Source organism: Taudactylus pleione, unplaced genomic scaffold, assembly GCF_031769625.1.
Source record: "Taudactylus pleione unplaced genomic scaffold, aTauple2 ptg000278l, whole genome shotgun sequence".
NCBI classification, from domain to species: domain Eukaryota; kingdom Metazoa; phylum Chordata; class Amphibia; order Anura; family Myobatrachidae; genus Taudactylus; species Taudactylus pleione.
Window position 1 is genome coordinate 7,829,882 of NW_028284680.1, and position 13,722 is coordinate 7,843,603.

The 13,722-nt window shown below is 46.4% G+C and overlaps 1 protein-coding gene across 1 annotated transcript in view; it reads right to left on the reverse strand.

Annotated features, from left to right (window-relative positions):
- SRPRA (SRP receptor subunit alpha) overlaps positions 1-13,722 on the reverse strand; it is a 41,714-nt gene that overhangs the window by 9,908 nt on the left and 18,084 nt on the right. Inside the window, exons 5-8 of the mRNA XM_088481815.1 lie at positions 7,030-7,180; positions 5,765-5,921; positions 4,586-4,713; positions 4,387-4,505 (exon numbers count right to left, since the gene is read on the reverse strand). Coding sequence (XP_088337941.1) covers positions 4,387-4,505; positions 4,586-4,713; positions 5,765-5,921; positions 7,030-7,180 — 555 coding nt within the window. The remainder of the gene's footprint in view (positions 1-4,386; positions 4,506-4,585; positions 4,714-5,764; positions 5,922-7,029; positions 7,181-13,722) is intronic.

The window sequence follows — 13,722 nt, forward strand, 5'->3', positions numbered from 1 at the left end:
CCCAGGTTCCAGTGCCAGAATAAAGGACCGCAGGGTCTCCATCCGAAACAGAGGCACCCTCAAGAACTTGTTGAGGGCCTTTAGGTTTAGTATTGAACAGTAAGGGTTTCTGCACCAAAAATAGAATGGAATAGAAATCCAGGCCCCTCTGGGAAATTGGAACATGCACTGAAACTCCGGCCTGGAGCATAATGTGCAAAACCTTCCACAGTACCGAGGCTTTGCTCCGGTCTAGCGGAAGGCCTGCCCCGAAAGGAGAGGGCATACCCGTGAGAGACCACCTCCTGAACCCAAGTGTATGTCGTAGTCCTCGACCAGCACTGGGTGAACTGAAGCAGACCCCCCCCCACTTTGGGGTCCCCCAAAGGGAGGCCTGGACCGTCAGGCCGCAGGTTTGTTATCTGACCTAGGAGCCGGACGTCTGGTGCTCCAGACCTGTTTCTTGGGCTTGGACAATTTCTTGGTCCCAGCCTGCCGTGGAAAGGACTGTACTTTAGGCCTACCTTGGACCCTGTGAGGCCGAAAGGACGACCCACCAGCACTAGAAGGAATCGTAGCAGACGGAAGACATGCAGATTTTGCTGCTGCCAACGTAACTACAATTTTGTCCAGATCTGGACCAGATCTGGACCAAATAGTACCTGTCCAGACCTTCTAATCCCCTTTTTGGAATCCGCGTTCGCTTTCCAAGAACGCAACCATAAGGTGCGACGAGCAGCCACGGCTGCAGAGGAGATCCTAGAGGTGAGCATACAAATATCTAAGGCCGCTTCATTAATGTAAGTGGCTGAGTCTCGGAGATTGCCCACCAACTCGGTCTGTTCAGCCGAACAGTCAAGAGTCCAAAGACGCCTCCAAATTATCCGCCCAGCGCTCCATAGCTCTGGCTACCAAACACACGGCCAGAGCCGGTCTGGATGCTTCCCTGCAAGGGAATAAACGGATTTGAGGCAGATCTTCACCTTGAGGTCAGTGACATCCTTCAAGGATGACATCGAAGGCATAGGCAACGTGGCACTTTTGACTAGGCGTGTGACATGTGAATCCACTTGCGTAGGGGATTCCCACTTAGAAAAATAATTGTCCGCAAACGGATAAGCCACGGCTAAGCGCCTCTGGGGCTGAAACCGTTTACCTGGATTTTTTCCACGCCTCCTCTAAATGATCCACTAATTGATCAGAAAGAGGGAACACCGTAGCCTCACCCTTAATATCCTTAAAAAAGGCATATATGAATGTGGCCACCGAAGGATCAATATCCTCAATAACTAAAGCTGAGCGGGCCGCTCGAATAAGACCAGGGATATACACCTTGGACTTAGCATCCGGCTCTTTGGTACGGAGAGGTTCTTGGTCAGATAGATATAGAATCTCCCCATCATCTGACGTCTCATCGTCATCCCCATAAGGAGCAGATAAAGACGCCACCGGCCGTTATGAGGCCGCATCACAGACTCCCCCTGTAAAACATCGGACCAATGCTGAACCGATGTAGTTAGAGTATTAACCCACGCAGGCTCCGGAGAAACCTGGGAAGGGACAGGGAGACTGTGGGGTACCATCAATTGTCTCGGGAACTCCCGCACGGGTGATGACACCACTGACTGCTGGGACAAACCCGTCTGGGTAAACGCAGGTGGCGGAGCTAGCTGGCCCACAAGGGTTGTAAGCGCCTTAGCGAAACAAGCCCAGGGAGGTTCCTGTACCGGGACCGTGACCATAATCGGCCGTGACAGTGCCAGGCACTGGGGACATAACCCCTCCGCGTTACCCTCCCCCTCCGCTATTAGTACCTTACATTTAGTACACATGAGCTGGAGAGGAAATTCAGTCTCAGACATGATGGTAAGTATGTGACACTCACACCTATACGTATTGGTATAGTGTGAATAACACCCTGCACACCGTGCACCGCAAGGGCTTTGAGCAGAGCAAGATCAGGGACAGTAATAAAGCTGACAGTAGAAAGTGAAAGTACAGACAGCAGGCTAGCAGATTAGTCACATACAATGCAGAAGAAACAAATCACTGCACTATTAGCGCTGGTTCTCAACTACTCAGACCCTCAGGCTGGTAGGACTCAGCGCTGCATACACTGACCTGTGACAAACAGAGGAGAAGTATGCTGGGGGACCCAGACCGCAATGCCACCGCTCACAGGCTTCCAGCAGCGTTCACCATGCTTTAAAGATGGCCACCGAGGAGAAGAGGATGAAGGAGGCCGGCCTGGGGAGGACAGCTGACACACTGTGGCCAATCAGGCAGAGCAGAGAGGCTGTGTGCAGCAGGGGAGGCGCCGGCTGTGAGACAGGGAAAGCGCGCTCCCCTGGCATGCATTTAACCCTTGGGACGCCGCAGCGCATACCGCTCAGCAGCGGTCCGCTGTCCCAGGGGGTAGTGGAAGCGCAGGTTGGTCGCCTGGCTCCATGCTGCAGCCAGTCCCCAGGAAGCCCCCTGCCTGGGGACTCAGGACCATGTGACTAGCGGGGACCCACCGCGGGACCCCGCTGCTTACCTGCTATCCCCTTGGATCCGGCCATGGTCCAAAACATCTGGGGACACCGCTAGCCGTGACCCCAGATGTCTACCAGCATCCCCGGATCAGTACCGGCGTTCTGGTACCGGCGGGGTGTAGGGGAGACGGCATGGACGTCAGTACTGACTGTCCATGCTGTACTCCCAGATGTGCAGCCAGCTCTGCCTTTAAAAGAAACTTCAGGGGCTCTTCACAGCCCCCCTCTGCACAGTGCCTCCGACTCCGGCCAGGCACCGACGAAACTGAGATGCCTTGGCCCGGGGGCGGGGTATAGGAGAGGGACCCAGATGCATCCTGGGAGGCTGAAAACTTTAACTCTGTGGTGCCTGAAGACTGACGTCATCACCTATACCCCAAGGTATCCTGTGGATACCCTATGGACCCTGAAGTAGAAACATGGATCTTCCAGTACGATCCTGAGACAAAATACCAGTCCATGCACAGGAAACCACCATCACCACCAAGAATGAAGAAAGCACGTCAAAGCAAATCCAAAGCCATGTTAATTGTTTTCTTTGATATCAAGGATGTTATTTTGGGAGACTGGGTACCAGAAGACGTAACAGTGAATCAACATTACTACAAAAATGATTTAGCAACTTTGCGGGAAAGAATCAGAAGAAAGTCGTGGGAAAATGGATCCATCCTCCATCAGGACAATGCACCGGCCCACACAGCTCTCTGTGACACAGTTTTGGCTAAGAAACAGATTGCAGTGCCAGCACACCCTCCATACCTCGCCAGGCCTAGCACCGTGTGACTTCTTTCTTTTCCCTAAAGTCACATCTGTACTCAAGTTACTGAGGAAAAGAAGAAAACGACAGAGCTGTTGAGACATTGACCAATGCGGCTTTGACCAATGGAAAATAAGAATACTGCTGTGTGTGGATGCAGAAGGGGAGTACATAGAAGGGGAACAGAGTTACAATGTACTTATATAATTAAATAAATTATAGCATCAGTCTCATTATTTAATAGCCACACCTCAGATATAGAATATACAGACATTGCAATGTATGTTTAAGGAAGGAACACTCCTCTATGGGGCTTATAGCTGCTGAAGAAACGTACTAATGAAGGCTGTGCAGTGATTGGCTGCCGCTCCAACTCCCGGATAAAGCCAATGCCAAAAGGCCTTCCCGGCACAACTGGATGGATTCTGATGAATGAGGGAGCGTTGCCTGCTGGGAGAGCCGGAGACAAAACGCTGGAGTGAAGCCCAATGAGCTTTGGCTGTCAGTGATTATTGGGCTCCACGTCTTGGATCTGGGTCAGGAATTGCCCTGGAAGCCTGGGCGGGAGAGGTCAGAATTTCCACGTTACACTTGGCACCAGTGCAGAGGCTGGGGTGGCTGCACGCTGGCCATAGCCTGGCATGGTGGAAAATAGAGACTCTCTGGGGTCTATTTACTAAGCAGTGTTAGGAGACAACGTGAAAGGAGATAAGGTACCAGCCAATCAGCTCCCAACTGTCATTTTTCAAACACAGCCTGTGAGATGGCAGTTAGGAGCTGATTGGCCGATACTTTCTCTCCTTTCACTTTGTCTCCTAACACTGCTTAGTAAATAGACCCCTCTATCTATAAGCTCACCCACCGCTCATTTAGACTGCCCCAATACGTTTGAGAAGGTGTTGTGGCCCCCGGGGGAGCTCCGTCTCCAAACTGCTAATAACAAGTTGAGTAGAATAACGTGTGATAATTGTTAAAATTGTTGCAATTATATAACAAGCCCCTGGCATTTGTTTTACCGTCATATGTTGCAGTATGACCGGCTGCATTTTCCCCATCCCTTCCGGGTTGCGATTAATAGCTACAAAATGCAGTAAAATAAAATAATAATTGACCTACCTATAAGGTGATCCTTCATCTTCTCTAGAACAGGTTCCATGTCTCCCAAGGTTAAACTCTTAGCCCCCACCAGACCCTTCAGCATCCCAAACATGCCTCCGAAGCTGCTCTTTTTAGCACTGGCAGACGGAGAGAGAGCGGTGAGCCGCGGTCACAGCATCTCGCATCTATATCATATATACACATACATTCATATCACCTGGGCTTGACTGGGGCCGCTGTAGCTTTAGTATTAACATAGGGAAGATCCTCTTCCTCCTCTTCCTCGCTGCTACTCTCATACTCTACGTCAGGGGGGTTTCCCGACATCAGACCACTACGGGACCTCTGGAAGAGAAATCAATGCAGAAGCCAAATGACACAAAACAGCCCCGTAACCGCGCTGGACTATGTCTTAAGATTATTGGTGCATACACACGGTCAGATTTGTCTTCAGATCTGAACGATAACGATTTAAAAAAATCGTTCATATCTGAAGGAAAATCTGACATCTGTCAGATGAACGATTTGAATGATGCGCGTTCCCGATGGTCAGATAACGATATCTGATGTGTTTGCAGTCAGACTTGGACGATTCCATTCATTTTAATGCAGTCAAAAATCGTTCAAATCGTTCATCTGACAAATCTGACCGTGTGTACGCTCCATTAGCCAAAATGATAAATAGAAAAACAAAAAAAAAATACAATAATTAAAAGACGAGAAATATTCCAAATCATAAATAAAACGATTTAGAATTCCAAGTAGTAGATAACCACGTACTCCAGGGTCAGAGCACTTCCTAGGGACATAGCTTAACTGTTGTTCCATCTAATAAAATAGGAGATAATATGATTATAGCAATGTACAAGGACAACGCGCCTGCACCGCTCTACTATGACAACACACGAGGGTGCCGCTGTATGGGGGTCAGAACCGCTGTACGGGGGCCAACTCGCCGGCATTAAACAGCAAGAGCGTCTATTCCCAGATAACGGGCTTGTCTCCCATAGAGATGTGGAAAGCTAATGGGTCAGAATTAGAGCACTTGTGTCATAGAACCTTGTTATGCATGAACCAAGAGAATAGGTGAATTTAGAAAAACAATTTAAAGTGCTGAACTCTCACGTCATGAATATACTTCACTCGGCACAAAAACATTTTATTTAGGTTTGGTATATGTAACTGAAGAATCATCAAATGAACCACACAGGGCGCCATACGGACAATACGACGAGAGGATGACGTGCATTCCACTAACTAACATAGGAGCATCCATATTAAGCTCTTTACACATACTCAATATAAGATCCTTTGACTAATCGCACAACGCATGCAAAGGCAGGCTCCCCACGCACACCACATGACCCTCGCATACAGCCCGCACCATCCCCCTCACCAGCGTTTCTAGGTCCTCGTCGGGTACCGCCGGCTCCTCTGTGTTCCCATTCGTTGTAGTTTTGCTGTAGTCTAGCTCTTTGGTGTTGGAAGTTTTGCCCCCCCACACACGGGGCTGCTTTCCCTTGTCTTTCGGAGCCTCCGGCTTTGGGGATTTGCTGTAGAGATAGAACTGCAATGACTACTGATCACAGGCGGACTTATGTACAGAAACACAGGAGCTGCGCCCAGAGAATCACGCCAAGAGATGATGGAACGGATACACATAGATCAAAGCTCCTGTCTGGCCAGATGCAATGGGTTATTTGTACCATGCTATTAAACAATCACGATTATTATACGTCTGCAGTCCCATTTGACAAGATTGTAGGGATCATACTATGAACTCCACAAATAGACTTAGGGCCATACTCAATTAGCGGCGAAAACTGACGTTTTATCGCCATAGACGAAAACGGACGTTTTTTGTTTTTTTTTTAAACCACAAAATGGCAATATTTTCGCCAAAAAACAGGCGAAAACGCAATTGGCGAAAAAAGTTCTCTCCATCCCAGATCAGGCGAAAATAAAATGCAACATCCCTATTTTTGGCAAAAAATGTGGGGATTTCTTTCAGAACCTTTTGGTCATACCTCTCTCCCACCCCCCCCCCCTGCCCCTCCGAATGATACATTAGTGAAAAAAAATAATCGTAAGTTGCGCACTTTGGCGAAAATCGACCGCTGAAATTTCAGTAATTTTTTTTTTTTTCCCGTGAAAAATGCATTTAACGTATTGGGGCTGATATTTCAGAGGGCCATAAGGATGCGTCAAGTGATGTAAACACCGCACGTGGCTGGCACAGGCGTTTTTTTTAGAAACGTGCGATACTTATGATTTTATTTTTTTTTTCCGCCAAAGTGTCATTATGGGGGCTGTCCAAAGGGTTCTGTAAGAAATCCCCACATTTTTACCCAAAAATAGGGATTTTGCTTTTTTTTCGCCTGCCGTCGTTGGCAAAATCGGCCGTTCATTGCCGATCAGACGGTCGATTTTGCAAACGGCAGATTTCGCCTGCGACTGAATACCCCCTTTAATGACCAGTCTAATTGCATGTGCACCACACTACTCTGTCCACTAGGTAGCAGCAGCCAACGCTAAAAGAGAGTCGTTTACAGGAAGGCTAAGGAAGCTGTAAGCTGTAACAAGTCCAATCACACTCTGTGGATAGAGAATACAGGCTTTCCAAACCCAATTTACAGGAGCAGAACTGTACTGCGCACGCACCTGGCTTTATCTCCAGTCTTCATTCTCTTCTTAAAGAACTCCTCCCGTTTCCGCTGCATGGCCTCCTCCGAGGTGAGCTCCTCCCCAGCGGAGGCAGACACATTCGCTTTTGATCCTTTATTTGAAGCATTGATCACTTCTGGTGCAGTGTCTGAAAGACAGATCCATGGAGATTAACTACATAGGGCCGTAAAAAGAATCGAAAAGTCAGTTTCCACAATGCTTTTTCGCAGATGACGTAATTTTCGCCGGTTCCATTTATCCCGTATTCAATTTGTCCGCCTTTTCACCAGTGCGAAAAGTTTGCGCCTTGTAACCAGTGGAAAAGTTTTGCCTATGAATACCCGGCGGAAAAAAGTGCAGAATCGTGGTTTTGGGGCGCAAAATTGCGGCAACCCCCTAAACTCTTTTTACACCCCCCTTGACACTAATTGCGTCAAAAAATGCTAAAAACTCCCCACAAAAGACACCCCAAAAAAAGCACCTTGAAAAAATTGGTGAAAAAAAAAATCAAAGCGGAGGTACAAAGTAAAAAAATAGTAAATAGCCTTTGGGGGGGGGGGGGGGGGTCTGCAAGGTGTTTTGTGGATTGCAGGTGCGTGCTGAAGGCGAGTTTTTCATGCTTTACTTTAGCATTTTCATGTACCCCACATTTGATGGAACTATTTTCCAAAAAAAAGTGGCTAAATGCTATTAATCACCACTGTCACTAAAGATGCTAAATAGCTGCTAATGAGACCATTCAAAGACCCCAAATAGCTTTAGCAGGGCTAATCGTGGGTACCCATAGTGAACCCCCACGTCAGAGCTTCTTTTGCGAGGTGTCAGGCTGATTTCCACAAAATGACAGGACTTTTCGCCTGTTTGCGTTTCGCCAGGTCCCGATTTCGCCGATTTGGAATGGAATATGGGGTTGTGCGTGATAGGTTTTCGCTGGCAAAAACTTCGAATGACGGTGAAAAGCCCGGCAACGGACTTCTCGCTCCAAATTGAATACGGGCCATAGTGTGAGACGGGGGAGTAGGTACTGGATGGAGTGGGAAAAAACCTGCTCAAACGCAGTAGTGCCTCCACCAAAACATCAACAGGCCCCACTCGTATAACATGGGTACCAGCACATAGATAGATAGATAGATCCATCATCTGCAGGAATACCCATAATGTCTGACATAGCCAGGATCCATCATCTACAGGAATACCCATAATGTCTGACATAGCCAGGATCCATCATCTACAGGAATACCCATAATGTCTGACATAGCCAGGATCCATCATCTACAGGAATACCCATAATGTCTGACATAGCCAGGATCCATCATCTACAGGAATACCCATAATGTCTGACATAGCCAGGATCCATCATCTACAGGAATACCCATAATGTATGACATAGCCAGGATCCATCATCTGCAGGAATACCCATAATGTCTGACATAGCCAGGATCCATCATCTACAGGAATACCCATAATGTCTGACATAGCCAGGATCCATCATCTGCAGGAATACCCATAATATCTGACATAGCCAGGATCCATCATCTGCAGGAATACCCATAATGTCTGACATAGCCAGGATCCATCATCTGCAGGAATACCCATAATGTCTGACATAGCCAGGATCCATCATCTGCAGGAATACCCATAATGTCTGACATAGCCAGGATCCATCATCTACAGGAATACCCATAATGTCTGACATAGCCAGGATCCATCATCTACAGGAATACCCATAATGTCTGACATAGCCAGGATCCATCATCTACAGGAATACCCATAATATCTGACATAGCCAGGATCCATCATCTACAGGAATACCCATAATGTCTGACATAGCCAGGATCCATCATCTACAGGAATACCCATAATGTATGACATAGCCAGGATCCATCATCTGCAGGAATACCCATAATGTCTGACATAGCCAGGATCCATCATCTACAGGAATACCCATAATGTCTGACATAGCCAGGATCCATCATCTGCAGGAATACCCATAATATCTGACATAGCCAGGATCCATCATCTGCAGGAATACCCATAATGTCTGACATAGCCAGGATCCATCATCTGCAGGAATACCCATAATGTCTGACATAGCCAGGATCCATCATCTGCAGGAATACCCATAATGTCTAACATAGCCAGGATCCATCATCTGCAGGAATACCCATAATGTCTGACATAGCCAGGATCCATCATCTGCAGGAATACCCATAATATCTGACATAGCCAGGATCCATCATCTGCAGGAATACCCATAATGTCTGACATAGCCAGGATCCATCATCTGCAGGAATACCCATAATGTCTGACATAGCCAGGATCCATCATCTGCAGGAATACCCAGAATGTCTGTCATAGCCAGGATCCATCATCTGCAGGAATACCCATAATGTCTAACATAGCCAGGATCCATCATCTGCAGGAATACCCATAATGTCTGTCATAGCCAGGATCCATCATCTGCAGGAATACCCATAATGTCTGACATAGCCAGGATCCATCATCTGCAGGAATACCCAAAATGTCTGACATAGCCAGGATACATCATCTGCAGGAATACCCATAATGTCTGACATAGCCAGGATCCATCATCTGCAGGAATACCCATAATGTCTGACATAGCCAGGATCCATCATCTGCAGGAATACCCATAATGTCTGACATAGCCAGGATCCATCATCTACAGGAATACCCATAATGTCTGACATAGCCAGGATCCATCATCTGCAGGAATACCCATAATGTCTGACATAGCCAGGATCCATCATCTGCAGGAATACCCATAATGTCTGACATAGCCAGGATCCATCATCTACAGGAATACCCATAATGTCTGACATAGCCAGGATCCATCATCTGCAGGAATACCCATAATATCTGACATAGCCAGGATCCATCATCTGCAGGAATACCCATAATGTCTGACATAGCCAGGATCCATCATCTACAGGAATACCCATAATGTCTGACATAGCCAGGATCCATCATCTGCAGGAATACCCATAATATCTGACATAGCCAGGATCCATCATCTGCAGGAATACCCATAATGTCTGACATAGCCAGGATCCATCATCTGCGGGAATACCCATAATATCTGACATAGCCAGGATCCATCATCTACAGGAATACCCATAATATCTGACATAGCCAGGATCCATCATCTGCAGGAATACCCATAATGTCTGTCATAGCCAGGATCCATCATCTACAGGAATACCAATAATATCTGACATAGCCAGGATCCATCATCTGCAGGAATACCCATAATATCTGACATAGCCAGGATCCATCATCTACAGGAATACCCATAATGTCTGTCATAGCCAGGATCCATCATCTGCAGGAATACCCATAATGTCTGACATAGCCAGGATCCATCATCTGCAGGAATACCCATAATATCTGACATAGCCAGGATCCATCATCTGCAGGAATACCCATAATGTCTGACATAGCCAGGATCCATCATCTACAGGAATACCCATAATGTCTGACATAGCCAGGATCCATCATCTACAGGAATACCCATAATGTCTGACATAGCCAGGATCCATCATCTACAGGAATACCCATAATATCTGACATAGCCAGGATCCATCATCTGCAGGAATACCCATAATGTCTGACATAGCCAGGATCCATCATCTGCAGGAATACCCATAATGTCTGACATAGCCAGGATCCATCATCTACAGGAATACCCATAATGTCTGACATAGCCAGGATCCATCATCTGCAGGAATACCCATAATATCTGACATAGCCAGGATCCATCATCTGCAGGAATACCCATAATGTCTGACATAGCCAGGATCCATCATCTGCAGGAATACCCATAATGTCTGACATAGCCAGGATCCATCATCTGCAGGAATACCCATAATGTCTGACATAGCCAGGATCCATCATCTGCAGGAATACCCATAATGTCTAACATAGCCAGGATCCATCATCTGCAGGAATACCCATAATATCTGACATAGCCAGGATCCATCATCTGCAGGAATACCCATAATATCTGACATAGCCAGGATCCATCATCTGCAGGAATACCCATAATGTCTGACATAGCCAGGATCCATCATCTGCAGGAATACCCATAATGTCTGACATAGCCAGGATCCATCATCTACAGGAATACCCATAATGTCTGACATAGCCAGGATCCATCATCTGCAGGAATACCCATAATGTCTGACATAGCCAGGATCCATCATCTACAGGAATACCCATAATGTCTGACATAGCCAGGATCCATCATCTACAGGAATACCCATAATATCTGACATAGCCAGGATCCATCATCTACAGGAATACCCATAATGTCTAACATAGCCAGGATCCATCATCTACAGGAATACCCATAATGTCTGACATAGCCAGGATACATCATCTGCAGGAATACCCATAATGTCTGACATAGCCAGGATCCATCATCTGCAGGAATACCCATAATGTCTGACATAGCCAGGATCCATCATCTACAGGAATACCCATAATGTCTGACATAGCCAGGATCCATCATCTACAGGAATACCCATAATGTCTGACATAGCCAGGATCCATCATCTACAGGAATACCCATAATATCTGACATAGCCAGGATCCATCATCTGCAGGAATACCCATAATGTCTGACATAGCCAGGATCCATCATCTGCAGGAATACCCATAATGTCTGACATAGCCAGGATCCATCATCTACAGGAATACCCATAATGTCTGACATAGCCAGGATCCATCATCTGCAGGAATACCCATAATATCTGACATAGCCAGGATCCATCATCTGCAGGAATACCCATAATGTCTGACATAGCCAGGATCCATCATCTGCAGGAATACCCATAATGTCTGACATAGCCAGGATCCATCATCTGCAGGAATACCCATAATGTCTGACATAGCCAGGATCCATCATCTGCAGGAATACCCATAATGTCTAACATAGCCAGGATCCATCATCTGCAGGAATACCCATAATATCTGACATAGCCAGGATCCATCATCTGCAGGAATACCCATAATATCTGACATAGCCAGGATCCATCATCTGCAGGAATACCCATAATGTCTGACATAGCCAGGATCCATCATCTGCAGGAATACCCATAATGTCTGACATAGCCAGGATCCATCATCTACAGGAATACCCATAATGTCTGACATAGCCAGGATCCATCATCTGCAGGAATACCCATAATGTCTGACATAGCCAGGATCCATCATCTACAGGAATACCCATAATGTCTGACATAGCCAGGATCCATCATCTACAGGAATACCCATAATATCTGACATAGCCAGGATCCATCATCTACAGGAATACCCATAATGTCTAACATAGCCAGGATCCATCATCTACAGGAATACCCATAATGTCTGACATAGCCAGGATCCATCATCTACAGGAATACCCATAATGTCTGACATAGCCAGGATCCATCATCTACAGGAATACCCATAATGTCTGACATAGCCAGGATCCATCATCTACAGGAATACCCATAATATCTGACATAGCCAGGATCCATCATCTACAGGAATACCCATAATGTCTAACATAGCCAGGATCCATCATCTGCAGGAATACCCATAATGTCTGTCATAGCCAGGATCCATCATCTACAGGAATACCCATAATGTCTGACATAGCCAGGATCCATCATCTACAGGAATACCCATAATGTCTGACATAGCCAGGATCCATCATCTACAGGAATACCCATAATATCTGACATAGCCAGGATCCATCATCTACAGGAATACCCATAATGTCTAACATAGCCAGGATCCATCATCTACAGGAATACCCATAATGTCTGACATAGCCAGGATCCATCATCTACAGGAATACCCATAATGTCTAACATAGCCAGGATCCATCATCTGCAGGAATACCCATAATGTCTAACATAGCCAGGATCCATCATCTGCAGGAATACCCATAATATCTGACATAGCCAGGATCCATCATCTGCAGGAATACCCATAATATCTGACATAGCCAGGATCCATCATCTGCAGGAATACCCATAATGTCTGACATAGCCAGGATCCATCATCTGCAGGAATACCCATAATGTCTGACATAGCCAGGATCCATCATCTACAGGAATACCCATAATGTCTGACATAGCCAGGATCCATCATCTGCAGGAATACCCATAATGTCTGACATAGCCAGGATCCATCATCTACAGGAATACCCATAATGTCTGACATAGCCAGGATCCATCATCTACAGGAATACCCATAATATCTGACATAGCCAGGATCCATCATCTACAGGAATACCCATAATGTCTAACATAGCCAGGATCCATCATCTACAGGAATACCCATAATGTCTGACATAGCCAGGATCCATCATCTACAGGAATACCCATAATGTCTGACATAGCCAGGATCCATCATCTACAGGAATACCCATAATGTCTGACATAGCCAGGATCCATCATCTACAGGAATACCCATAATATCTGACATAGCCAGGATCCATCATCTACAGGATTACCCATAATGTCTAACATAGCCAGGATCCATCATCTGCAGGAATACCCATAATGTCTGTCATAGCCAGGATCCATCATCTACAGGAATACCCATAATGTCTGACATAGCCAGGATCCATCATCTACAGGAATACCCATAATGTCTGACATAGCCAGGATCCATCATCTACAG